The sequence below is a fragment of the Microcaecilia unicolor genome, chromosome 5, assembly GCF_901765095.1.
Source record: "Microcaecilia unicolor chromosome 5, aMicUni1.1, whole genome shotgun sequence".
In the NCBI taxonomy this organism is placed as follows: domain Eukaryota; kingdom Metazoa; phylum Chordata; class Amphibia; order Gymnophiona; family Siphonopidae; genus Microcaecilia; species Microcaecilia unicolor.
This window is the reverse complement of record NC_044035.1, coordinates 8,558,649-8,585,826: the sequence shown is the minus strand read 5'-3', so window position 1 is coordinate 8,585,826 and position 27,178 is coordinate 8,558,649. Positions and strand designations below refer to the sequence as shown.

Sequence of the window (27,178 nt, the reverse complement as noted above, 5' to 3'; positions counted from 1 at the left end):
CAGGGAGCCACGGTCCCAAGCATAGAACGTTGGAGGTGAGAATTATTATATAGGATAATGGGCCAGGAACCCCAGATCCTTGTTAAGTCCTTTCTGTTGGGTGTTAAAATATTCAATCATTCTGACTTCAAAGGTCTTACGTTCTTGTATGGTTTTAAAGTTACCTTTCAGTATTTTCACTGTGAAATCACTGGTACAGTGTCCTGGTTCTGTGAAGTGCTGTCCCACCGGGGTGGGGGCCCTACCGGCTATAGTTCAAAAATCCCTTTCACAAATGAAGATCTTATTAGTTTATGATTTATTCAATTTTGTATACCACTTAAACTGGCTAGCATGATAAAGCGGTGTACAGGCTAATTAACAAAAAAAAAGGAAACGGAACTACAATAACCATAGGACAGCATACGTTTATACAGAGAGGACAGAAAAGAAGCACAGGGCAAAGAAGAGTAAACAACTAATCAGGAGAGCTTCATTTCGAAGGGCATCAAATGCCATCTCCATATGCCTGACCACACAACCAGGATTTTAATTCACACTTCAACTTTTTGAAGATCGGATTTCTAAGTAGAGTGAGCGGAAGACTATTCCAAACAGAAAGAGCAAGAAAAAAAGAAGGCAGACCGTCATGTAGATTCCAGTTTTGCTAATCTAGGCCCAGGAAGAACCAAGTGGGAGTTGTTAATTGAACAAAGAAGTCTTGGCAGTGCATATGGAATGGGGAGAGATGATAGGTAATGAGGAAAACCGATGTGGTAAGCTTTGAAAGTGAGGGTGATACGTTGCGGGACAGGTAACCAGTGATGAGCTTTCATAGAAGGAGAAACAGGTTCATTAGGTTTGACGACAAAGAAGATGGATAGCTGTGTTTTATAATGATTGAAGTTTTTTCATAGCGGAGCGAAGTCAGCATAAATGACATTACAATAATCAAGGCCTGTAACTGTTGGAGCTTAAAGAAGGGCATTAATCTGTTTGTCAAATGATAATGTGGAGTCTAGAATTACTCCTAACACTCTGGGATGGTCTTCAATTTTTAAATCTTCCCCTGAAGACAGTGTGACTGTTGTACTCGGGATTTTAGCTATATTGCCAAACCAAAGTATTTTTGTTTTCTGCTTGTTTAATTTTTTAAAAAATGGTTTGTAGTCCAATTATCTACTGAAGAGATGTAGTAGTTAGAGTTTAAAGTTCTGTCAAAACTCTGTAAAACTGGACCCAAAAGAAATATATCATCTTCTGAATAAGATATTTAGAGATCTCTTCACCTACAAAACAGTCATCCAGGGAGCTCAAGTACAGATTAAACAAGGAGGGGGAGAGTGGAGAACCCTGTGGAACCCTGTGGAACCCCATAACTAGGATTCCAACTAGAAGAACTACCTCTCCTCCCCTTAACACTGTAAGACCTGTTCTTTAGAAATTGTTCGAACCAACCAAGTACTCTTTCAGTGATGCCAAACTCATTTATCTTGAAAAGAAGAACTGTACGATCAATAGCGTCAAACGCCGCTGATATATCGAACTGTAGCAAAAAGGCTTGTTTGACCTCTACTAAGAATATGTTGACCTTCATAAACAGTTAAAATCATATGTGTTTAAGATGGTCTTCCCTGACGATTTTAACATCTAGGCAAAACATTAACTCCTCTTGAATTAATTGGTATCGACTACCTGGAAATTGAAGTAAGGCACCACTGCAAGGTTAAACGCGTCAATAGTAATAAGATTTGTCTTAGACCAAGGTTTTATTTTGATTGTTTTAGTTTACTTTGTATGTTTTATGTATTTTGGACTAGACATGAGCACTAAGTGCTATTCTATAAATGATGCTGTGAGTTGGGCCAGATAAGCAGATCAGAGGGAAACAACAAAACAATAAAATGTGAAGCAGAAGTATTTAGGGCCACAAGGTGGAGCCCAAGACAAAAGAAGCAACTTTATTGAATGACCCGACACGGCCTGCGTTTCAGCAAATGCCTGCATCATGGGTCAGACAACTGTCAAAGCAAAAATATGGCTTCCTTTGAAAGTCTTCAATTCACAACACATGAGGACACCAGACACAAACAAGCTGCATGTCAGTAGCAAACAGAGCAGAGCTTCCTGCGTCATTCTCCAAGTGGTCATGGTCTATTACTATCGGCTGCGATCTGGAATGATATCCTCCAAGCAATCATGCTTGCTGGGATAAGGTCTGATATCTTCCATGCAGTCATGGTCTACTACTGGCAGCCGGAATATATCTGTACAATGTGGACAGGAATACATGGGCAGACTGAACGAGTCAGTTGGTCTACTTCTGGCCATGATGTCACTACAGTAAGTGAAAACGAGAAGGTGTGCTAGAATCGGTCATGGTCAGTGGCGTTCCTAGGGTGGGGGGTGGTAGGTGCGGTATGCCCCGGGTGCACGCCACTGGGGGGGGGGGGGGTGCCGCGCACGCCTGTCCTCGGTTGTTCCATGTTCCGGGGCAGAGAAGAAGCATGGAACAATGGAGGACAAGCATGCACCTGGGGGGGGGGTTCCTTCGCGGGGGGGGGGGTATCCTTTCGCCGGGGGGGGGGGGGTCCGCGCTCGGTGATCCGCCCCGGGTGTCAGCCCCCCCAGGAACGCCACTGGTCATGGTTGAGTCCCACAGATGGAGAACATGAAAATAAGAAGGAAAGACAAGGACAAATGAGCAGTTGGAGAGTTTAAAAGTGTCCAATAGAGAAAAGGCTACTCAAGACTGACAGTGGAAGCAAAGAGGTTAAGGAGGACATGTTTGCTACATAGAATTTGGAGAAATAAATGCATAACTTGAGTTGTGAGCTTAAATTTCTTTGTTCCATAGTGGGTCCTCCATTTGGAAGTGTGATGTACGAGTTCGTAGGGAAAACTGCACCATTCATAGCACTGGCCGCCTTGACTCTACTAGATGGAGGTGAGTAATCTTACAGCAGTCATGGCTGGTGCTGGATGTCAAGAACATGTGTTACAGCTTCCTGTGGCCTGTCTGAAACGAGCCAATCTCAGCCCAGCATGTCATCCATTTCTTCTCTTTTCAGCCCTTCAACTCTTCGTTCTGCAACCATCGAAGATCCAGCCTGAAGTAAGTGTTGCCATAAACTCCTCTCTGTGCAGTGTGAAGTCCTGTTACCCCTAATGCACAGCTGTCTCTCTCGTCTACAGAGTCAAACTGGGACCTCATTGTTCACGCTCCTGAAAGACCCCTACATCATTATTGCTGCAGGTTTGGGTGCTTCTTAATAACATTTTTGAAGGTGTGCATATAATTTTGTATTAAAGTCCTTAAGCGGAGGTGCAGTCTAGTGGTTAGTGCAGTGGACTTCGATGCTGGGGAACTGGGTGTTGATTCCCACTGTAGCTCCTTACAGCAAGTCACTTAATCCTCCATTGCCCCAGGTACAAATAAGTACCTGTATATATTATGTAAACTGCTTTTGAATGTAGTTGCAAAAACCACAGAAAGGCGGTATATTAAGTCCCATTCCCTTCCCTCCTGAGATGAGCCCTTTAGGGGAAATATATTATTTCTTGCCATTAATCTGCAATCAACAGGTCTCTTCTGTCCTCTGCTTTCTGTAAGCCTAGAGATGTCTTAGTAATTTTCCTCCTGTGTGTGACAGGATATATAGTTCTTTCTAGAAGGCTTGTTTTAAACCTTTCACACAAGTTATTTTGCTGCATGTTTAATTTATAGATAGCTGGGAAAATAACTTTACAATCTATTCCATCTTAAATTGTTCAGAGATTACAACTGTTTATTTACAGGCTACTATTGTGAGTCTATATGTAGAAGGAATCAGTAAATGTGATGAACCCAGAATCCTTCGTCCCAAATAAGAATTGCCACCAGAAGTTTATTGTAAAATTGTCTTTTCTTAATGACTGCACTCCATGATCATTACTACTACTACTTAGCATTTCTATAGCGCTGCCAGGGTTACGCAGCGCTGTACAAGTTTCACATGGGGAAGGACAGTCCCTGCTCAGGAGAGCTTACAATCTAAAGGTTACAAACTATGTAGTCAGTGTAGGTAACATGAATGGGGAAGGTGGTTAGGCGCCAAAGGCAAGGGAGAAGAGATGGGCCTTAAGTAAGGACTTGAAGATAGGCAGGGAGGGCGCTTGGCATATGGGCTCGGGAAGTCTGTTCCAGGCATAAGGTGATGCGAGGCAGAAGGGGTGGAGTCTGGAGTTAGCAGTGGTAGAGAAGGGTACGGATAGGAGTGATTTGTCCTGAGAGCGGAGGTACTGGGGGGCTGCAGATTGAGTGCACTTGAAGGTCAATAGGAGAAGCTTGAACTGTATACGGTAGCAGATTGGGAGCCAGTGAAGCAACTTGAGGAGAGGGGTGATGTGAGAGTATCGGTTCACGCGGTAGATAAGACGTGCGGTGGAATTTTGGACAGATTGAAGGGGGGATAGATGGCTGAGCGGGAGGCCAGCGAGAAGAAGGTTGCAGTAGTCAAGGCGAGAGGTAACGAGCGAGTGGACGAGGGTTCGGGTGGTCTGTTGAGAGAGGAAAGGGCGGATTTTGCTAATATTATAGAGGAAGAAGCGACAGGTCTTAGCTGTCTGCTGGATATGGGCAGAAAAGGAAAGGGAGGAGTCGAAGATGACTCCGAGATTGCGGGCTGAAGAGACAGGGAGGATGAGGGCGTTGTCCACAGAGACAGAAAGTGGGGGAAGAGGAGAAGAGGGTTTGGGTGGAAAGACAAGGAGTTCAGTCTTTGCCATGTTCAGTTTCAGATGCTGGTTGGACATCCAGGCAGCGATGTCTGAGAGGCAGGCCAAAACTTTGGCCTGGGTTTCGACTGTGATGTCGGGAGTGGAGAAATAAAGCTGGGTGTCATCAGCATAGAGGTGGTACTGGAACTGTCTCTATTTTCTGTCCTGCTTGGACAGTTACATTACATTAAATCCCGCTAATACCATGAACAGTTACATGTTCATAGCCGCCAAGGGAGGGGGGCAGGGGGGACAAAATTCCCCGGGCCCGGCGCCGCCCTCCATCGTCGACCATCTGCCCCCTGCATTGAAATCGCAGTCTCACCTCTGTGAAAGCAGCGCTGCAAGCAGCAGAACGCCTTCCCTTGGGGCCTCCTTCCCTCCCTGTGTCCCGCCCTCGTCTGACGTAACTTCTGTGAGGGCGGGACACAAGGAGGGAAGGAGGGCTGAAGGGAGGCGTTCTGCTGCCTGCAGCGCTGCTTTCACGGAGGTGAGACTGCGATTTCAATGCAAGGGGCCCGGCCCGATGGCGGACGGAGGGGGGGAGCGGCAGTGGCGGCAACCTCGGGGGGCGGGGGCGGCAGGGGCGGGGTTGGCCTTGCCCCGGGCCTGGCCCAGTCTCTCGGTGGCCCTGTACATGTTAAGAGTGAATCACATGTTCAGATGTTCCATCTCACTCAGTTAATAAGTGCAGTAAAAATGAAAGAACATCAACTAGGGACCAGTTTCTATACATAGAAATTCTTCTGAAATTAAAAAAAAAAAAAAAGACTTAAGTGTCTTCCTAAAATATAAGCAATTCCCTATCAATCTAAGTTCTAATGCTACTACTACTACTACTATTTAGCATTTCTATAGCGCTACAAGGCGTACGCAGCGCTGCACAAACATAGAAGAAAGACAGTCCCTGCTCAAAGAGCTATGTAATAAAACTGAGCCAAGTATAGGACAATCAAGCCATTGTGACATCACTGATGAGGTTGGCTCTTATTGGTGGCCTGAGGCATTATGACATCACAATATTAGCTCTGGTTACAAGAGACTACTAACCTACTATTTATCACTTCTATAGCACTACAAGGCGTACGCAGCGCTGCACAAACATAGAAGAAAGACAGTCCCTGCTCAAAGAGCTTACAATCTAATAGACAAAAAATAAAGTAAGCAAATCAATTAATGTGGACAGGAAGGAGGAGAGGAGGGTAGGTGGAGGCGAGTGGTTACAAGTTACAAAATGCTAAGGAGTTACAAAATGATATTACCTTATAAGAAATAGAAGTAGAGAATAATACTTTAAATCTAACATTATGGACCAATGGGAAATACAACTGCTACTAATCATTTCTATAGCACTATTAGATGTACACAGCACTGTACACATTATATGCAGGTACTTTCTCTGTCCCTAGAGGGCAGCACTGTACACATTATATGCAGGTACTTTCTTTGTCCCTAGAGGGCTCACAATCTAAGTCTTTGTACCTGGGGCAATGGAGGGTTAAGTGACTTGCCCAAGGTCACAAGGAGCTGCAGTGGGAATTGAATCCAGGTTGCCAGGATCAAAGTCCACTGCACGAACCATTAGGCTACTCCTCCACAACAGACACTTGCCTCTTAAATGATCAAATTTATAACCAGCGGAAATATTAACCATTTTTACAAGATAGGAGCCTCACCAGTGTGACAGTGTTGGCTGACCTTCCACTTCCCTCTCCCCTGAAGCATGTCACCTGACACTTTTCGCTTTGCAAAATTAGACTGCGAGCCCACTAGGGACAGAAAAAGAACCTGCATATAACATGTAAACTGCTTTGATTGTCACACAGAAAGGTGGTATATCAAAATCCTTTCCCTGATTCTCTGTTTAAAACTCTGGGGAAAATTAGTTTTGCTGCGTAATGAAAGCATTTCAGATTAGGCCACCCCAAGTTGAGCCATGACTATTCATTTATTGTTCCTCAGGGCTATCAGGCAAGATATCATTAGTTTTGTCTGTCCTTTTCAGTTCTTAAACATCTGTAACTCAAGGATGAGTTCTGGAGTCCACAGGGGCCTGGGCCCCTAGTTTTGCTGGCAGGGGTCCCCAACCCCCACCATCGCCGCTGTGTTGCCTGCACTGCTCTTTCTCCCCCCTCATGTCCTGCACTAAAAGGAGCATACAGGACGTGAGGGGGAAGAGAGAGCAGGGCAGGCAAGGCGGCGGCGCTAGAGACCAGCGCTGGAGAAGGCTTCAGCTGGCGGTGGTTGGGGACCCACGCCAGCCAAGGTATTTGCTACAGCAGTGGGTGGAGAGTGGCAGGGTGGCGGGGGGCAATGGCAGGGCAGTGAGGTGGAGGGGGGGTGGGGCGGCAGACCAAAATTGCCACCCACCTCGGGCTCTGGCCCTCTCCCACTGTGAGGTCTGGCTACGCCCCTGGTTCACACCAGTGTTCAGACAGTGCCGGTGCTCTTTGGTGTGCAGAGAGAGGCCCCGTTCTCCAGGGCGCAAAATCCTGTTCCAGTTCTATCTTCAGGGCTGCCGAGATGGGGGGGGGGGCAGGGGGGCAAAATTCCCCAGGCCCGGGATTCCAAGGAGGGCCCGGTGCCGGGGTCTCTCGCCCTCTCCTGCATCCAAGCCACCGACGCTGTAGTCCCCAGTCTCCACCTACCTACCCTCAGCTCCCTTCTGTCTGCCATCCGACCACCTTCATTTAAAAAAATAAAAACTCGAAATCGGCAGCACAGCGCCTTCTGTGTGAAAGCAGAAGATCGCCTCGGGTGGGCCTTCCCTCACTGTGTCCCACCCTCCTCTGATGTAACTTCCTATATCCGCGAGGGCTGGGACACAGTGAGGGAAGGTCTGCCCCAGGTGATCTGCCGCTTTCACACAGAAGGCACTGCGCTGCCGAATTCGAGATTTTGTTTTTTAAAATGAAGGTGGTCAGATGGCAGACAGAAGGGAGCTGAGGGTAAGTAGGTGGAGACTGGGGACTGCAGTGCCGGCGGCCTGGGAACAGGAGACAGAGGCGACAGTAGTAGCGGGGGCGGGATGGTGGCGATCCTTGAAGGGGGGGACGGCCTTGCCCCAGGTCCGGCTCAGGCTCTTGGCGGCCCTGTCTGCCTTGATTGGTTTGACAATCTCAGACTTTTGAAATGGCTATTAACTTTTCTAGAATAATTCTAACCAAATATTTGTGCCTGTGTTCTTCTCATTGAATCCTCTGGGTTTCATCTGTGTCTTGTTAACCTCATTTCCTGGTCATAAGATGAATTTATTCCTGCTAAATTTTATGTTTGCACAGCAGCCAAACTCCTTAATGACCAATTGACACATGCAGGGAGACAGACCTGGCTGCTTTACGACCAGAATATCATCTGTATTTAATGTGATTTTCACTTCCACTTTTCCCTCTTTAAAGCTCTTAACAGTCTGGTCTGTTTGTATTTGATCCATTAATGACTTAAGAGCACAGCAAACGGATGGCTGCATCTGGTTATCATATTCTCAGCTGAACTGCATGAATGTGTTACAGTTTAGAAGTATAAAAACTGAAGACATGACAGTAGATAAACATTACAAAGAGCAGACAATCGGGACCTCGTGGTATGTTGCACTGGAATATTACATCATATATTGGTACAACCCAAGTTACAGTTAAATGTACAAAAAATCCTTGTCTACCGCATGTACCTTTTATAGATCAAAGGGATTAATGATAAGAAGCCAAACATTCCTGGAAGTTACAAAATAAATCAATTTCAGAACTAATGCGTGGGATAGGACTAGGGGGCATGCGATGAAGTTACAAAGTAGTAAATTTAATATGAATTTGAGAAAACTTTTCTTTACTCAGCGTGTAATTAAACTCTGGAATTCGTTGCCAGAGAATGTGGTAAAGGTGGTTAGCTTAGTGGGGTTTAAAAAAGGTCTGGACGGCTTCCTAAAGGAAAAGTCCATAAACCATTATTAAACTGACTTGGGGAAAATCCACTGCTATTTCTGGGATAAGCAATATAAAATATTTTGTACTTTTGGGGGATCTTGCCAGGTATTTGTGACCTGGCTTGGCCACTGTTGGAAACAGAATGCTGGGCTTAATGGACCTTTCGTCTGTCTCAGTGTGGCAATACTTATGTACTTATGAAAATTGTCTATAATCTTGTATTGCTCTTAAATCCAGTAGAAGGGAGTTCCAGATCTTTGCTGAAGTCTGTGAGCAATAACTTTTATATCTAGCTCCTTACATTACTAAACAGAAGACCACCTCTGTTGGTTTTTAAAGCACCTGATGCAGCCCTTGAAAGGGCGAAGCATGGCCGTGTCAAGCTTTTACTTCTGCTGTGGTGAATACATTTTGATTTTGGACAGTTTTCATTGAGTTGCTGGTTTGCTGTCTACAGAGATCATGCAGATGGTAATTGCTGTGCTTGAAGCAGTCTAATCAGTGAGATTAATTAATAAGTGAAGGTACTTCCACTCAGCTGAGCTAGACACATCCCATCAGGCAGCTGACATGGGTATTCGTTGTCCTTTTCTACATGTAAGAGAGAATATGGCCTATCGTGACTGCCTGCGTATGCTGATAATTAGGGAGCCGGGAGGAATGAAGCCTAACTGATCTGACCGAATGGGTTCCTCAGTCATTTTTAATAATCACTGACTAATCTGCATGTGGAGCTGGAATACCGTGGTGATTCTGCTGCGGAATGTCACAGTTTGACAGTCTTTTCTTCCAGTTTTAACAACATTAATATCGTCATTTACTGTCTATTAAAAGCTGGCTATGGGAGCAGAATTCTTAAAATTTTAGGTATAAGTTTGCCATAGCTTTCCCTGGGGTCCATCCAGCCCAAGTATTACCCCATTTGGACATTTAAAAACTACAGCTTTGAAAATGAGCCCTTTTGTGTATTAGCCAGGTTAGACAAAACCACCTTTTGCAAAATGTCATATATTCACTCTAAATTGTGTTATTGTCACCCATCTTAACACTATGGGTCAGATGCACTAAACTTAACGAGCCATTAACGTGGTTTTAAACTGGCTTGGAAGGAAATCCCATGCAAATGAGTTGGCAGCGCCCAGCTCATTTGCATGCGATTTCCTTGATGCATTCGCTAAGGAATGGGTAAGGGAAGGGCTTTAACGATTGTTTTAGTGCATCTTCCCCTATTTGTGATCGGTTTTTGGCAGCCATGCCACCCCTTTTCACATGCCCTACTCAGGAGCCTGCATTGCTGCCAAGTACTTGAGTACTATTCTACCAACAGATCTTATAAAATGAGGAGGAGCGGAGGGGGGAGCTTCAAGGTATGCAATAGCAATAACGTGCATTATATTACTGTAATACACAGGATACAGAGTAATGAGATGCAAAGCATGCAAATACAGGCAAACAGCTCATTACTATGTAAATTAAATAATGCAGCTTGCAATGAATTCTGCAAGTCATGTTATTCATGAAAAAATACCTCCAACAAAAAGCTGACACTGTACTTTTTCAACCCGGGAGCTTCAGGCTGCAAAGTTGTGGTCTGATGCTCTCTGGCTGTTTCTTAAAGGGGCCTGACTGAATTATTTCCACCCCACCTGAAGACGCCTGCTTTGCTACAATGGCCTCCCAGATAGGACCTTAGCTCAGGTCCTCCCCCTCCAGATGGATCCCCATGACAGATTCCCCTGAATGTCCCTCTCCCATCTTTTCACCCCCTCACCTATGCGGAAAATCCCTGGGGGGGGGGGGAATCTAGTGGAATCAGGGCTGGAGCAATCACCACTCTGTCCTGCCTGTGGCATTTCCAGATCCAATATAACACTGGTGACCCCTAGTGGTATTCTTACTGAACTACCGCTAACGGTCAGGCTACCTTAAAAAAGCCTTTTAGCCGTCTCAGCAGGGCCGGTCTTAGCAAGTGCGGGGCCCTGTGCAGACCAATTTGGTGGGGCCCCATCCTAGCCCCGCCCTACCCTAGCTCCGCCCCACCCTAGCTCCACCCCATTGATAAGATTATTCCATTTTTAGAAATTTTTTTTATTTATGAAATTTCAACTAAAGACAAATGAAGCTAAACTTGTACAAAAAAATGATTGAAATAATAAGCACAATGAAACCTCCCCTCCCCAGAAATTATTCAGTTCAAGTCCACTACAATTAGTAGTTCCAATTCTCATAACAAAGGAGAAAATAAGGAAAAATATTAAGAAAAGATCCAGCACAGTGCTACAGTGTACAAGGTATGCCAGGAATGCTTTATCTGCCTATGGCTGGAGAGAGGTTGAGTGACTCGATGCGGTCCTGGGTCGGAGTGGAGGCACGAGCCAGAGTTGAGGCACACTGAGCGGGGCCCCATTAGGCACGGGGCCCTATGCGGCCGCCTTGGTCGCCTCTGCCTAAGACCGGCCCTGCGTCTCAGAACAGTAATACTGCAAGACTACTGCTAGGAAACACTGGTGCCATTTTGGACCTAGCACCAGCTAGGGCAGGAACAACTAGGGACTGCTCCTGCCCCAACTCCACTAAATCCTCAGGGGATGGGGGTGATGTGGAGCAGCTTGGGAACATTGGGCCATGGATTTGCAGCCTGATGCTCCTAGAATGGGAAAATAATGCTACCTGTGAGGTTGATCTCACAGAGTGTTATTCTTGTACAGTGGGACTGACTAGTCTGTGGGACTAAGATAACCCAGGCTAGTCCTTCTGTTCCAGGAAATTAAGATGTACTAAAAGCCTGCACCTTAATAATTACCCCTTAATTCTCAAAGGGAAATTTCCCAGGATGTAGAAATATGCTTTGCAGCTGTTATTCCTGCAGGCAGTGGAATGTCAACAAAACGCCACATGTACCTTTCATAAAATGCAAGTCTACATTTACCTCATGCAACCTGAACACGCCTCTAGGAATACCAAGCTTGAATAGCATACATTGCAAAAAGCCATATAAGTACATAAGTAATGCCACACTGGGAAAAGACCAAGGGTCCATCAAGCCCAGCATCCTGTCCATGACAGCGGCCAATCCAGGCCAAGGGCACCTGGCAAGCTTCCCAAACGTACAAACATTCTATACATGTTATTCCTGGGATTTGGTATTTTTCCAAGTCCGTTTAGTAGCGGTTTATGGACTTGTCCTTTAGGAAACCGTCTAACCCCTTTTTAAATTCTGCCAAGCTAACCACCTTCACCATGTTCTCAGGCAATGAATTCCAGAGTTTAATTATGCATTGGGTGAAGAAAACCTTTCTCCTATTTGTTTTAAATTTACTACACTGTAGTTTCATCGCATGCCCCCTAGTCCTAGTATTTTTGGAAAGCGTGAACAGACGCTTCACATCTACCTGTTCCACTCCACTCATTATTTTATATACCTCTATCATGTCTCCCCTTAGCCATCTCTTCTCCAAGCTGAAAAGCCCTAGCCTCCTTAGTCTTTCTTCATAGGGAAGTCATCCCATCACCACTATCATTTTAGTCTCCCTTCGCTGCATCTTTTCCAATTCTACTATATCTTTCTTGAGATGCAGCGACCAGAATTGAACACAATACTCAAGGTGCGGTCAACCCATGGAGCGATACAATGGCATTATTACATCCTCACACCTGTTTTCCATACCTTTCCTAATAATACCCAACATTCTATTCGCTTTCTTAGCCGCAGCAGCACACTGAGCAGAAGGTTTCAGTTTATTATCGACGACGACACCCAGATCCCTTTCTTGGTCCGTAACTCCTAACCTCTCTGAGCTCCCTCAATATCCCGGGGTGGATCCCATCCGGTCCCATGGCTTTATCCACCTTTAGCTTTTCAAGCTGTTCATACACACTCTCTTCCGTGAACGGTGCTCTATCCACTTCAATCTCATTTACACTTTTTGCAGTCCATCGTGGAGAAGGACCGCGATGGACTGCAAAAAGTATAAATGAGATTGAAGTGGATAGAGCACCGTTCACGGAAGAGAGTGTGTATGAACAGCTTGAAAAGCTAAAGGTGGATAAAGCCATGAGACCGGATGGGATCCACCCCAGGATATTGAGGGAGCTCAGAGAGGTTCTGGCGGGTCCTCTTAAAGATTTGTTTAACATATCCTTGCAGACGGGAGAGGTTCTGAAGGATTGGAGAACGGCGGAGGTGGTCCCTCTTCACAAGAGTGGTGATAGGGAAGAAGCTGGAAACTACAGGCCGGTAAGCCTCACTTCGATTATTGGAAAAATAATGGAAGCCATGCTGAAGGAAAGGATAGTGAATTTCCTGGAAGCCAATAAGTTGCAAGATCCGAGACAACATGGTTTTACCAAAGGGAAATCATGCCAAACGAATCTCATTGAGTTCTTTGATTGGGTGACAGGAGAATTGAATCAAGGACGCGCTATGGATATAATCTACTTAGATTTCAGCAAAGCTTTTGACACGGTTCCCCACAGGAGGCTCTTAAATAAAATGGATTGGCTGAAGATAGGACCCGAAGTGGTGAACTGGATTAGGAACTGGTTGACGGACAAAAGCCAGAGGGTGGTGGTGAATGAAATTCACTCAGAGGAGGGAAAGGTGAGTAGTGGTGTGCCTCAGGGATCGGTGCTGGGACCGATTCTGTTCAATATATTTGTGAGTGACATTGCCGAAGGGTTAGAAGGTAAAGTTTGCCTATTTGCGGATGATACTAAGATCTGTAACAGAGTGGACACCCGGGAGGGAGTGGAAAACATGAAAAAGGATCTGAGGAAGCTAGAAGAATGGTCTAAGGTTTGGCAATTAAAATTCAATGCGAAGAAATGCAAAGTGATGCACTTAGGGAATAGAAACCCTCGGGAGATGTATGTGTTAGGCGGGGAGAATCTGATAGGTACGGGCGGAGAGAGGGATCTTGGGGTGATAGTATCTGAGGATCTGAAGGCGACGAAACAGTGTGTCAAGGCGGTGGCCGTAGCTAGAAGGTTGTTAGGCTGTATAGAGAGAGGTGTGACCAGCAGAAGAAAGGAGGTGTTGATGCCCCTGTATAAGTCGTTGGTGAGGCCTGTCTTAATACTCCTTTCTTATAGACCTCTTTCTGACTCTTTCCCACGGGGGACTAAAGGTACTTATTTCATATATCGGGTTCTGTATAGTTTCTCTAACCTCCATTGTCACCCACTCATAAGGGGGTGGCATTAGGAGCTGTAATTGAAAACTAATTCCCATAACTACTGCTTTCTGTCCAAAACTGAGTGTCACTTGTATGTGATCTACCTTGTAGGCTAAATGTTAGGTAAAGAAAAGATAGAATCAATAAAAATAGAGACAGAGATAGGTTTAGATAGATAAGTACATTTTATTCCTTACCCAAACACAAGTCTTCAAGTTGATACAAATACAGACATCAGATTCTGGGTTTATCTGCACAGCGCCCTGCCGTCTGAGAGAAGCGTTGGGGAGGAGTCCAAAACTAAGGCAAAATCTCCCCTCTTTTATACACAAACCTCTCCATAGAAGTGAATGATGAGAAACCTTGCTCCTAATCTTTCTCACTTTCTGAGATCATACTTTCCCACGCGGTCTTATCAGCATGTTTTGGGAAGCGTTGAGATAACAGTTTCACATCTCCCTGTTGCAATACTTTTCACACCATCTTAAGAACTCTGTATGACCTCTGTATCATTTTATACAAAATTAATAAGCCCCATTTTATTCATCTGATCCATCATTCTTTCATTACAGGTGCTGTATTTGAATTAAAAGTTGTACCAGTTTGTGTCAGGACTCATTGTTCAGACCTGCTTTTTGCAGATTCTCAAATATTAAATCATTTACTTGTTGTTTGGCCTAGTCAGTACTTTTTCAGTTGTTTTAGGCTGCATAGCTTTGGCCATCACCATTCCAGTGGTAGCCTTAAAGCCAGGCCATATATTAACAGGCCCCACCTAGAGTATTGTGTTCAGTTTTGGAGGCCGTACCTTGCGAAGGATGTAAAAAGAATTGAAGCGGTGCAAAGAAAAGCTACGAGAATGGTAAGGGATTTGCGTTACAATACGTATGAGGAGAGACTTGATGACCTGAACACGTATACTCTGGAAGAAAGGAGAAACAGGGGTGATATGATACAGACGTTCAAATATTTGAAAGGTATTAATCCGCAAACGAACCTTTTCCGGAGGTGCGAAGGCGGTAAAACGAGAGGACATGAAATGAGATTGAAGGGGGGCAGACTCAAGAAAAATGTCAGGAAGTATTTTTTCACGGAGAGAGTAGTGGATGCTTGGAATGCCCTCCCGCGGGAGGTGGTGGAAATGAAAACGGTAACAGAATTCAAACACGTGTGGGATAAACATAAAGGAATCCTATTCAGAAGGAATGGATCCTAAGGAGCTTAGCCGAGATTGGGTGGCAGAACCAGCCAGTGGTGGGAGGCGAGGATAGTGCTGGGCAGACTTATACGGTCTGTGCCAGTGCCAGTGGTGGGAGGCGGGGCTGGTGGTTAGGAGGCGGGGATAGTGCTGGACAGACTTATATGGTCTGTGCCCTGAAGAGGACAGGTACAAATCAAAGTAGGGTATACACAAAAAGTGGCACATATGAGTTTGTCTTGTTGGGCAGACTGGATGGACCATGCAGGTCTTTTTCTGCCGTCATTTACTAGGTTACTATGTTACTATGCATGATGTAGCTATAATTCGGGTTCTTTTTTCCCACATGCTTCACCTTGCACTTGCTCACATTAAACGTCATCTGCCATTTAGACGCCCAGTCTCCCGGTCTCGGAAGGTCCTTCTGTAATTTTTCACAATCCTGTCGCAAGTTAACAACTTTGAATAACTTTGTGTCATCAGCAAATGTAATTACCTCGCTAGTTACTCCCATCTCTAAATCATTTATAAATATATTAAAAAGCAGCGGTTCTAGCACAGACCCCTGAGGAACCCCACTAGCTAACTACCCTTCTCCATTGTGAATACTGCCCATTTAATCCCACTCTCTGTTTCCTATCCTTCAGCCAGTTTTTAATCCACAATAGGACATTTCCTCCTATCCCATGACCCTCCAATTTCCTCTGTAGCCTTTCATGAGGTACCTTGTCAAACGCCTTTTGAAAATCCAGATACACAATATCAACCGGCTCCCCTTTGTCCACATGTTTGTTTACTCCTTCAAAGAATTGAAGAAACTTGGTCAGGGAAGATTTCCCCACACAAAAGCCATGCTGACTTGGTCTCAGTAATCCATGTCCTTGGATGTGCTCTGTAATTTTGTTTTTAACATAGTAACATAGTAGATGACGGCAGAAAAAGACCTGCACGGTCCATCCACTCTGCCCAACAAGATAAACTCATATGTGCTGCTTTTTGTGTATACCCTACCTTGATTTGTACCTGTCTTTTTCAGGGCACAGACTGTATAAGTCTGCCCAGCACTATCCCCGCCTCCCAACCACCAGCCCCGCCTCCCACCACCAGCTCTGGCACAGACCGTATAAGTCTGCCCAGCATTATCCCCACCTCCCAACCACCAACCCCGGCACAGACCGTATAAGTCTGCCCAGCACTTTCCCCGCCTCCCAACCACTGGCTCTGCCACCCAATCTCAGCTAAGTGCCTCAAAAAAAAAAAAGGTATTCATGCATGTTAAGAACACTTTGGGTTCTTAACATGCATGTTTTTTAATTTAAATATCAAAGAAGTATTTCCATTGCCAATGTGTCCTATCACACGATTCTCACATTTTCTGCCTGTTTATAGCACCCACAGTTTTGAAGGAGGAGTTCTGGCTGGCCTGCAGTGCAGTGGGACTAAGAATTAAATGGTTAACAAGGTCTTTTTGTGTGCAAACTTCACATGCTTCTGGAAAGGGAGCCGGGCTTTGGGAGAGCAGCTTGATAACATTTAGACAAAAAAAAGGCTTTGCACACTCAGAGGCTGATTCTCAAAACTTACTGTGGTAAAAGCAGTTAGCTTAGCGGGGTTTAAAAAAGGTTTGGCTATCTTCCTAAAAGAAAAGTCTATATGCCATTATTAAGATGGACTTGGGGAAAATCCACTGCTTATTTCTATGATAAGCAGCAAAAAATATGTTGTACTGTTTTGGGATCTTGCCAGGTAGTTGTAACCTGGATTGGCCACTGTTGGAAACAGGATGCTGGGCTTGATGGACCTTCGGTCTGACCCAGTATGGCAACACTTATGTATTTATGCACTGCTGGCATTAAGGCCAGTTACCACCGGAATACTGCACATATTAATCTGCGCAGAATGCTCAGAGGGCTTCAACACAGGCAACAATGTGTGTTGCTGGAAACCTACCACCAGCTCTGAGAGGAGTTCTTTTGATTTTCAATTTAAAATTTGCCAGTTTTGGTTTCATTTGGAAGCGCCAGTACTGGAGAAAGAAATGTGTGCGATTCCGAGTAAACACAAAAACAAAAGCACACGTGCCAAGCACGTTCCCCCTTGCACTCGCTTTTACAGCACGCATGTAATTTGAATACCATTTCCATTGAGCACTGGCGACCTATTTTTCTGCGCTGTTGGCTTTAGCGTGGGAATTTATTTATTTGTTACATTTATACCCCACATTTTACCACCTATTTACAGGTTCAATGTGGCTTACAAAGTATCATAATGGCGATTGCCATTACGGTTGATAACAAATACAAGGTTGTGTTAAGGTCCGCATTTTTAGGTATAACTTGTCTGGAATGTTGTTACGTTTGGGGAGCGTGCCAGGTGCCCTTGACCTGGATTGGCCACTGTCGGTGACAGGATGCTGGGCTAGATGGACCTTTGGTCTTTCCCAGTATGGCACTACTTATGTACTTATGTACTTATGTCGCAGGTAGAGGTGTTTCAGGTGTCATGGGGTCGAGGATAATAAATTGCCCAGTACGATCATAGATTATCTTGTGTTGCTGGGTGTGGGGATTTATGTTGGATTGGTGGGATAAGCTTTTTTTGAAGAGGTGGGTTTTTAATAATTTCCTGAAGTTTAGGTGGTCATGTATTGTTTTCACTGCATGCGGGAGTCCATTCCATAGTTATGCGCTCATGTAGTGGAAGCTGGATGCGTGAGTTGTTTTGTATTTTAGCCCTTTACAGTTTGGGTAATGTAGGTTTAGGTAAGATTGTGCTGATCCGAGTCTGTTTCTAGTTGGTAGATCAATGAGGTCTGTCGTGTATCCTGGGACTAGACCGTAGATGATTTTGTGGACTAAAGTGCAGATTTTGAAGATGATCCGTTCTTTGATTGGGAGCCAATGTAACTTTTCTCGAAGGGGTTTAGCGCTGTCGAATCGTGTTTTACACTGCTGTGTTTTGGAGTTGTGAGCATCGACCCCTCAGTGTGGAACACATGCATCTCAGGCGTGGGCCTCACCGGAGGAATTACATTTGTTCTAACTGCAACTTTTTGAAATGCATTTTTTGGGAATCCTTCCACTTTTTGATTGATGGGCTGATGTAATTAATTGGTTGGTTACTTCATTAGTACTGATCCCATTTCTTTTCCTCTGTCCTAATTGTCTCTTATAACAATCAGTGACCTGTTCCTCCCTGAAGCAAGGATGGTGGTTGTCTGACCTGTCAACAGCAGATGCACAGTGTTTAATAAGGGGGGTAATTTTATAAGGGCCTGTGTGGCTTTATAAAATAGATTCCTACAATGATCCACAGTAATACACAAATGTTGTAGCACCACAGAAGGAGCCTCTTCGTGTAAATTATATAAAACTAGTAAAAAAAGCCCCGTTTCTGATGCAAATGAAACGGGGGCTAGCAATGTTTTCTTCTGTGTGCATGTGGGAGTGTGTGTGTCCCTGCCCTCTGGCCTCTCTCCCCTCCCCCCTCTGGGGCTAGCAATGTTTTCTTCTGTGTGCATGTGGGAGTGTGTGTGTCCCTGCCCTCTGGCCTCTCTCCCCTCCCCCCTCTGGGGCTAGCAATGTTTTCTTCTGTGTGCATGTGGGAGTGTGTGTGTCCCTGCCCTCTGGCCTCTCTCCCCTCCCCCCTCTGGGGCTAGCAATGTTTTCTTCTGTGTGCATGTGGGAGTGTGTGTGTCCCTGCCCTCTGGCCTCTCTCCCCTCCCCCCTCTGGGGCTAGCAATGTTTTCTTCTGTGTGCATGTGGGAGTGTGTGTGTCCCTGCCCTCTGGCCTCTCTCCCCTCCCCCCTCTGAGTCCTTCACTGTTACAGAGCCAGCGATTTGATTTCGTGCTCTGCTGTTTTCCTTCACTGACTGTGTTACAGAGAAGGCGGAGCAGACACTCATAGGGAAACCGGATATCTTGCCCCCTTCACACTTCCGGCTGGAGGCTTCATAGAACGTTGGTGTTGCCTTTTATATAGAGAGATATGCACACGTTGCAATTCCAGTGCCTGAAGAACAAGGAAAGATCCAGGGCCGCCAAGAGACTGAACCGGGCTCTGGGTAGGGCCGCCAACGCCCCCCAAATCATTTTCCGCTGCCGCCCCCTCCGATTGCTGCTCCTGCCGCCCCCCCCCCCAATCGCTGCCGCTGCTGAAATACCTTGACTAGCGGGGATCCCAGGCCCCGCCAGCAGATGATGTCTTCTTTCTCCAGCGCTGACTGCCTGCCTCTGCTTTTTCTCTCAGGGCATGCTGGGTTTCAAAACCGAGCATGCGCGCCTGAGAGGAAAAGCAGCCGCTCAGTAAAGGGCAGAAGAGCAGCGCTAGAGGAAGCTCCGGGTCCTCCCCAGCCTCCAAGGAGGGCCCAGTCCCGGACTTTTCTCTCTCCTGCTCCTGTCGGGACGCAATCACTCGGGTTCCATCAGGAGAGAGAGACCCCGGCGCCGGGCCTCCCTTGGAGGCCTGGGCCCGGGGAATTTTGTCTCCCCCCCCCCCCCTCTCGGTGGCCCTGGAAAGATCCCCTATGGAGAAAGGTACAGTCCACGGAACTAGGGAAGGGACGTAAGTCAACCAAAAACAAGTAGGACTCCAGAGGTAGTGTTACCGAAACACGGGACCATGTCTACTACTACTACTTATCACTTCTATAGCGCTACAAGGCATATGCAGCGCTGTACACCATACACAAAAAGACAGTCCCTGCTCAAAGAGCTCACAATCTAAATAAGACAGGTAACAGACAGAACAACTAGAGGTAAGGGAATTAAAGAGGAGGGGGAGAAAAGGTACAGGGCAAGTGAGCAGTGGTTAGGAGTCAAAAGCAGCGTCAAAGAGGTGGGCTTTTAGCTTGGACTTGAAAACGGCCAAAGACGGGGCTAGACGTACATGCTCGGGAAGTCTATTCCAGGCGTGAGGTGCAGCGAGAAAAAAAGGAATGGAGTCTGGAATTAGCAGTAGAGGAGAAGGGGACAGATAAGAGAGAATTGTCAACAGAACGGAGTGCTCGGGGGGGGGGGGGGAGACACAAGAATGGAGAGGTACTGGGGAGCAGTAGAGTGAATACACTCATAGGTCAGTCTACTTGTTTTTTGGCAACAAAGACTTTTTATCTACCTACCTCTTGAGTCCTACTTGTTTTTGGTTGACCTACATCCCTTCCCTACTTCGTTGGACTGCACTTTGCAATTCCACCAACTGTCTTGCGATAGAAGAGGTAAGACGAGAAGCCAGATAGAAAGTAAAGGAGTAAATGACATCAATCATTCCAAAAACAGGCGATGGGTCAAGGAGGACAAGAGTAGAGTACACGCGCTTATGACTTGGCCAAGAGCTGCCTCTAGCATTTATCACTTTAATTTATTCTTTTATGTTGGATTTAGCTCAAGAGTAGTGCTGTGCAGCTTGAAATATTTTTGTGTGTTCTACCATTTATGGGAATATTTGTTTTGTTCAGGGGTTTTGTGGCACTTTTTTGTTATAGAAGCTATGTCCGAAAGAGTGCACACATTTTGAAAAGAGTGTACAAGATTTGTAGAAGGTACACTTTCCCGTAGGGCTCACATAGGTGTATTATTGACACATGCACACATCGTTGGAAAAGAATACACCCTCTTTCGAAAGGCTTCCCACTAATATTGACACGTAAAAAAACGTGAGCTTTTGTGAGGGGTTTTCCCCTGTCGTTTTCCTTAAAGAACAACATGGGGAATATTACTGTTTCCCCATGTTATTTCAAACAAATGTACATCCTTAATAAAGAGAGTGAAAGCCAAGCTGGAGAGGTTGGAGAGTAGCTTAAAAGCCATGGAAGTCAAGGCGGTGGCAGTGAAGAGCACGTGAAGGGACGGGAGGAGATGGGATAACAGGGCAGGTAGGAACTACGAAGGGTTTTTGAAATGTAGGTATGAGCAGAGCATGTTTGAAGGCAACAAGAACAACTGTGGTGGGTCGGATCATCAAACTTTTAAAAAACTGCTAAAAACTTATTTGTTTAACAAAGCCTACCCCGAAGTCAACAGTGCTGTTTAACCCCCTTATTCTTTTCCCGCTTTGTTAGCGTATCCGCTCTTTCCCCTCTGTCAGCTTCTCTTATCTTTGCTACTCTGTACTTAATTTGCAAGCTCTTTTACTGGATTTTTTTTTTTTTTTTGCTGTTGTATTTTGTATTTTCTTGTAACTTTGTTAGCCACATTGAGCCTGCATAAACGGGGAAAATGTGGGATACAAGTGGACCAAAAAGTGATAGAATGAGAATGTGACAGATTTTTGCAGGAGAAAAGGAACAAAGGAACTGAGTGATAAAGATGCAGGAAACAAAAGTGCATTTGGAAGTGAGAAGATGGGCAGTTTCCTGATTTTAGAAAGGAAGTGTGGTGGGGGGGGGGGGGGGGGGTAAAGGAAAAAGTGAAGGAAGTGACAGGGGATCCCTTGCAGTCAGGCATCTGTACAGGAGTTGGTGTTATCTGATACCTGAAAATAGATTTTTTTTTTCTTTTCAGTTCAGCGACTTTTAAAAAAATGTATTTAGTTTTTTGTCATGTGCAAATAAGGCTTCTCCCTCAGTCATTTCTTACATGCAAATACTCCATTTTTTCAGGGGCACAGAGAGAAACCTTAACATTCACTTGTATCTGGATTAATTCATCCTTTGAACTGGAGAGCCAGAAGCCACATTTAGAAACAATTTTTATGCACCAGCAGTTCCTGGTAAATCAATGGTTGATACCTCAGCTACTGAGTAGCAATTCAGAGTTAACGTTGCACAATGAGAAGTTAAAACAATATACAGTATTAAGGGGTCATTTACGTGTGCCCAACACGTGGCAAAATGGAGTTACTGCCCGACTATCGTGTGGCTTTTGCGGTAATTTCATTTTTGGCGCAGCTCCGATACGCCCGTCTGAAAAATATTTTTTATTTTCGGGCGTGTGTATTTGGCGCGCATAGGTCATTACTGCCCGGTTACCGAGTAAGTCTTTACCGTTAGGTCAATGGCTGGTGGTAAGATCTCAGCCCCAAAATGGATGCGCAGCAATTTTCATTTTGCCGCATGTCCGTTTTTGGCTAAAAATTTTTTTAAAAGGCCTTTTTTACAGGTGCGGTAAAAAATGGATTGGCATGCGCCCCAAACCCGCGAGCCATTTTTCAGCGCACCTTTGTAAAAGGACTCAATTGTCTTCTATATTAATACACTGTTTAATCTTCCTGCTTTTGGGAATAGTGATAGTACAGGGATCAGGTAGTAGGGGAGATTATCTAGTCTCTGCAGTGAAAACCAACTTTCTAAGAGAAAGGGTCATAAATTTCATATACCACCTTGCTGTAATACAACCAAAGCGATTTACTTTCCCTTTAAAAATTATTCCAAGGAAAATACCTGCTATTTAGAATGTAGAGAAAGTTAACCCCTGTTCAATCTTGCCCCGAGAATACCCTGTGCTCAGTGAAGGGAAGGTGGGAGGCCATATTTATAAAAGGTTATTTCTGTGCATGAAATGCATTTTACAGTTACTCGCATAATGTAAGGCTGTCCGTCTTCAGCTCATGACTACCATCTTATGTTTGACTTTAGCCAAGAGACCAAGAAGCAATCAGGAGGCACCAAGCCACATTTCAGGTGGTCGGAGCGCTTGCGAGTTTGATCATGTGTCCTCCTAACAACTCTTTCCTCATATGCAGGGGCCATCTGCTTCGCCAACATGGCTATTGCCATGCTCGAGCCAGCCCTGCCAATCTGGATGATGGAGACCATGTGTTCAAGTAAATGGCAGCTAGGTAAAGAGTTTCGTTTGTTTACATTCTGGCTTTATTTACTGTGCTTAATTTCTTAACTTACCTTGATTGCCTCAGACATTTGTTCTCAGTCCTGTATTTTCTAAGTTGCTAACTGGCTACGTACAGATTTTCTCATTCATTTTCTCAAGGTTATGTTTGAATGAATGTGTAATGCTCAGCCTTCAAACAAAAAAGAGCAACACTGGGCCTTCAAGACTGAGACAACGGGAGTATTTTATTGATAAATGACCCGACACAGGCCGTGTTTCGGCATTAAACAACGCCTGCCTCAGGGGTCAAGGTTTGGGTGTAAGTTGTGTGACGTTTGTATGTCTCCAATGTCTCCAAAAAATGGGGATAGAAAAAACTTTTAAAACCAGGCGATGCTGTAATATAGAACAGCCGCGATGTAAAAAAAACTCCTGTATTAGCCTTATCCTTTGCAAAAGCAAATTCTATATTACAGCATCGCCTGGTTTTAAAAGTTTTTTCTATCCCCATTTTTTTGAGACATTGGAGACATACAAACTTCACACAACTTACACCCAAACCTTGACCCCTGAGGCAGGCGTTAACGCCGAAACACGGCCCTTGTCGGGTTATTTATCAATAAAATACTCCCGTTGTCTCAGTCTTGAAGGCCCAGTGTTGCTGTTTTCTGTTTGTGTATTTTCTATGTATACTGGTTACCCTCTCTGTTTGGCTAATGCTCAGCCTTGCCATTAATATGGTTTGTTCTGATCTTGTTTTAATTACCATAACTAATGACATTTTATTAAGTTTTCCATGCAAATTCTCATCTTATTGCATTCCGTTAAGCATGCATCAGGGAGCCATCGTTCATTTAATCCTTCTCTCCTTCCCTGACATTCCATCAGCAGGGATACAGCATGCAGAGCGTCAGTCCTTATTCATTCCCACACTGATCTCATCAGGAACTCATTTTTATCAGTTTTATATACCACCTACAAAGTGGTTTACAATAAATAAAAGTCACCAATAGTTTTAAGGTAATATATTAGATACTAGGGATGGATAGCAAAAAAAAAAAGTGTTTCTGTATTGTTTCCCATGTCATTTAGGGAAACGTTCATTTTGTTTCGGGGGGGGGGGGGGTCCCCATCTGGTCAGAGAAGATGACACAAAATGGAAAATTTCTGGCTGAGATCCCGCCACCCCCCCCCCCCCCCACCAAGAGCAAACAACCCCCCAACCTTCCTCACAGCCTATCCCCCTATGCCCCTCCCCACTACCTGTAGGGTCCCCAGGCCTACCTACATCCCCGGTGGTCCGTCAGGGAAGGGCGATGTCCATTTGTTCCTACTCTGGCTGTGGCCTGCATCCACAGGTATGGCAAGACTAGGGTGAAAGGTCATGGCTGCCACAATGGAGGAGGCCAAAGGATTTAGGTAGGCCCAGAGACCTGAACTGGAGGAGGAGGGGGGGGGGGTGTCAGGGGCATCAGGGAGTGGGAGTCATGGTGCCACAGGGAGGGGGGCCAGAAAGGGAAGGCTGCCATTTGCCAAACTTGTCATTGAGAAATGAAACCCTGTCCGTTTTCATTTGCCAACAACAGGAAACAGCAGAGGGAATGTTTTTGGCGTTAACGACTGCCCCTCCCTATTTGATATACCACTCAGAAATGTAACTTATTTGAGCAGTCTACAAAAAAAATAATATGATGAGTGGAACAATAAACAAAATATAATATTCAGACTGCAGCAAAAACAACCTCGAGTGATAAAATGCGAATCAATCATCAATCAACTTCAGCTTGTATTATCTACAGGAAAGAGCTCTGTAAGTAGCCGACTTCAGTTCTGACGTCTCCTGGGATCTGCAACAAAGCCTTACTAGCAAATTATAAATTTATGTGGGGGTTTACCCAACAACCTGAGTTTTTGAACAATTATAGTCATTGGTATGCTGGCAACCTACTGAACGCCTTAGTGGTTTCATATGTTCATATATTTAATTCTTGGGATTACATGAGGTGCTCTGTTCTGCTGATTTTGGAAACGCTGTAATTGAGTTGTAGGTAAACCAGGGCTTTTTTTGAGGGGGCAGTGGCGTTCCTAGGGGCGCTGACACCCCGGGCGGATCGCCGATGCGCCCCGCCCCCCAGGTGCAGCGACCCCCCCCTAGCGAAATAACCCCCCAGGTGCAGCGCGACTCCCCAGTGAAAGAACCCCCCCGGGTGCACGCCGTTGGGGGGGAGGTGCCGCGCGCCTGTCGGCTGTTCGTTTCCATGCTCCTTCTGGAAGTAACCTGTTCCGGGGCAGAAGGAGCATGAAAACGAAGAGCCGACAGGCGTGCGACACCCCCCCCCCCCCCAGCGGCGTGCACCCGGGGTGGACCGCCCCCACCGGCCCCCCCCCCCTTGGTACGCCACTGTGAGGGGGTACTGAGTACCGGCACCTTTTCCATTGTCTGTTAAAATTGACCCATGATCCCCAAGTTTTAATGAAAGAGCTCAGGCTCTACACACCAATTCTGCCTTGTCATAGATTCTGTGACTGGTTGCATGAGGCCTGGCTATTGTGGGATGGGTCCCTCAGTGATTACCCCACCCCTGAAGGGCGGCCTGGCATTTGAGTACCGACACCTTTTCCATTGTCTGTTAAAATTGACCCATGATCCCCAAGTTTTAATGAAAGAGCTCAGGCTCTACACACCAATTCTCCAATTCTGCCTTGTCATAGATTCTGTGACTGGTTGCATGAGGCCTGGCTATTGTGGGATGGGTCCCTCAGTGATTACCCCACCCCTGAAGGGCGGCCTGGCATTTGAGTACCGACACCTTTTCCATTGTCTGTTAAAATTGACCCATGATCCCCAAGTTTTAATGAAAGAGCTCAGGCTCTACACACCAATTCTCCAATTCTGCCTTGTCATAGATTCTGTGACTGGTTGCATGAGGCCTGGCTATGGTGGGATGGGTCCCTCAGTGATTACCCCACCCCTGAAGGGCGGCCTGGCATTTGAGTACCGACACCTTTTCCATTGTCTGTTAAAATTGACCCATGATCCCCAAGTTTTAAAGAAAGAGCTCAGGCTCTACACACCAATTCTCCAATTCTGCCTTGTCATAGATTCTGTGACTGGTTGCATGAGGCCTGGCTATTGTGGGATGGGTCCCTCAGTGATTACCCCACCCCTGAAGGGTGGCCTGGCATTTGAGTACCGACACCTTTTCCATTGTCTGTTAAAATTGACCCATGATCCCAAGTTTTAATGAAAGAGCTCAGGCTCTACACACCAATTCTCCAATTCTGCCTTGTCATAGATTCTGTGACTGGTTGCATGAGGCCTGGCTATTGTGAGATGGGTCCCTCAGTGATTACCCCACCCCTGAAGGGCGGCCTGGCATTTGAGTACCGACACCTTTTCCATTGTCTGTTAAAATTGACCCATGATCCCCAAGTTTTAATGAAAGAGCTCAGGCTCTACACACCAATTCTCCAATTCTGCCTTGTCATAGATTCTGTGACTGGTTGCATGAGGCCTGGCTATTGTGGGATGGGTCCCTCAGTGATTACCCCACCCCTGAAGGGTGGCCTGGCATTTGAGTACCGACACCTTTTCCATTGTCTGTTAAAATTGACCCATGATCCCCAAGTTTTAATGAAAGAGCTCAGGCTCTACACACCAATTCTGCGTTGTCATAGATTCTGTGACTGGTTGCATGAGGCCTGGCTATTGTGGGATGGGTCCCTCAGTGATTACCCCACCCCTGAAGGGCGGCCTGGCATTTGAGTACCGACACCTTTTCCATTGTCTGTTAAAATTGACCCATGATCCCCAAGTTTTAATGAAAGAGCTCAGGCTCTACACACCAATTCTCCAATTCTGCCTTGTCATAGATTCTGTGACTGGTTGCATGAGGCCTGGCTATTGTGGGATGGGTCCCTCAGTGATTACCCCACCCCTGAAGGGCGGCCTGGCATTTGAGTACCGACACCTTTTCCATTGTCTGTTAAAATTGACCCATGATCCCCAAGTTTTAATGAAAGAGCTCAGGCTCTACACACCAATTCTCCAATTCTGCCTTGTCATAGATTCTGTGACTGGTTGCATGAGGCCTGGCTATGGTGGGATGGGTCCCTCAGTGATTACCCCACCCCTGAAGGGCGGCCTGGCATTTGAGTACCGACACCTTTTCCATTGTCTGTTAAAATTGACCCATGATCCCCAAGTTTTAATGAAAGAGCTCAGGCTCTACACACCAATTCTCCAATTCTGCCTTGTCATAGATTCTGTGACTGGTTGCATGAGGCCTGGCTATTGTGGGATGGGTCCCTCAGTGATTACCCCACCCCTGAAGGGCGGCCTGGCATTTGAGTACCGACACCTTTTCCATTGTCTGTTA

At 45.7% G+C, this 27,178-nt stretch overlaps 1 protein-coding gene across 1 annotated transcript in view; it reads left to right on the top strand.

The window, feature by feature from the left end:
- The window catches only part of SLC18A2 (solute carrier family 18 member A2), a 138,165-nt gene that overhangs the window by 60,206 nt on the left and 50,781 nt on the right, over positions 1 to 27,178 (top strand). The window contains exons 7-10 of the mRNA XM_030204747.1: positions 2,837 to 2,926; positions 3,051 to 3,094; positions 3,175 to 3,235; positions 22,714 to 22,809. Of these exons, the coding sequence (XP_030060607.1) occupies positions 2,837 to 2,926; positions 3,051 to 3,094; positions 3,175 to 3,235; positions 22,714 to 22,809 (291 nt within the window). The remainder of the gene's footprint in view (positions 1 to 2,836; positions 2,927 to 3,050; positions 3,095 to 3,174; positions 3,236 to 22,713; positions 22,810 to 27,178) is intronic.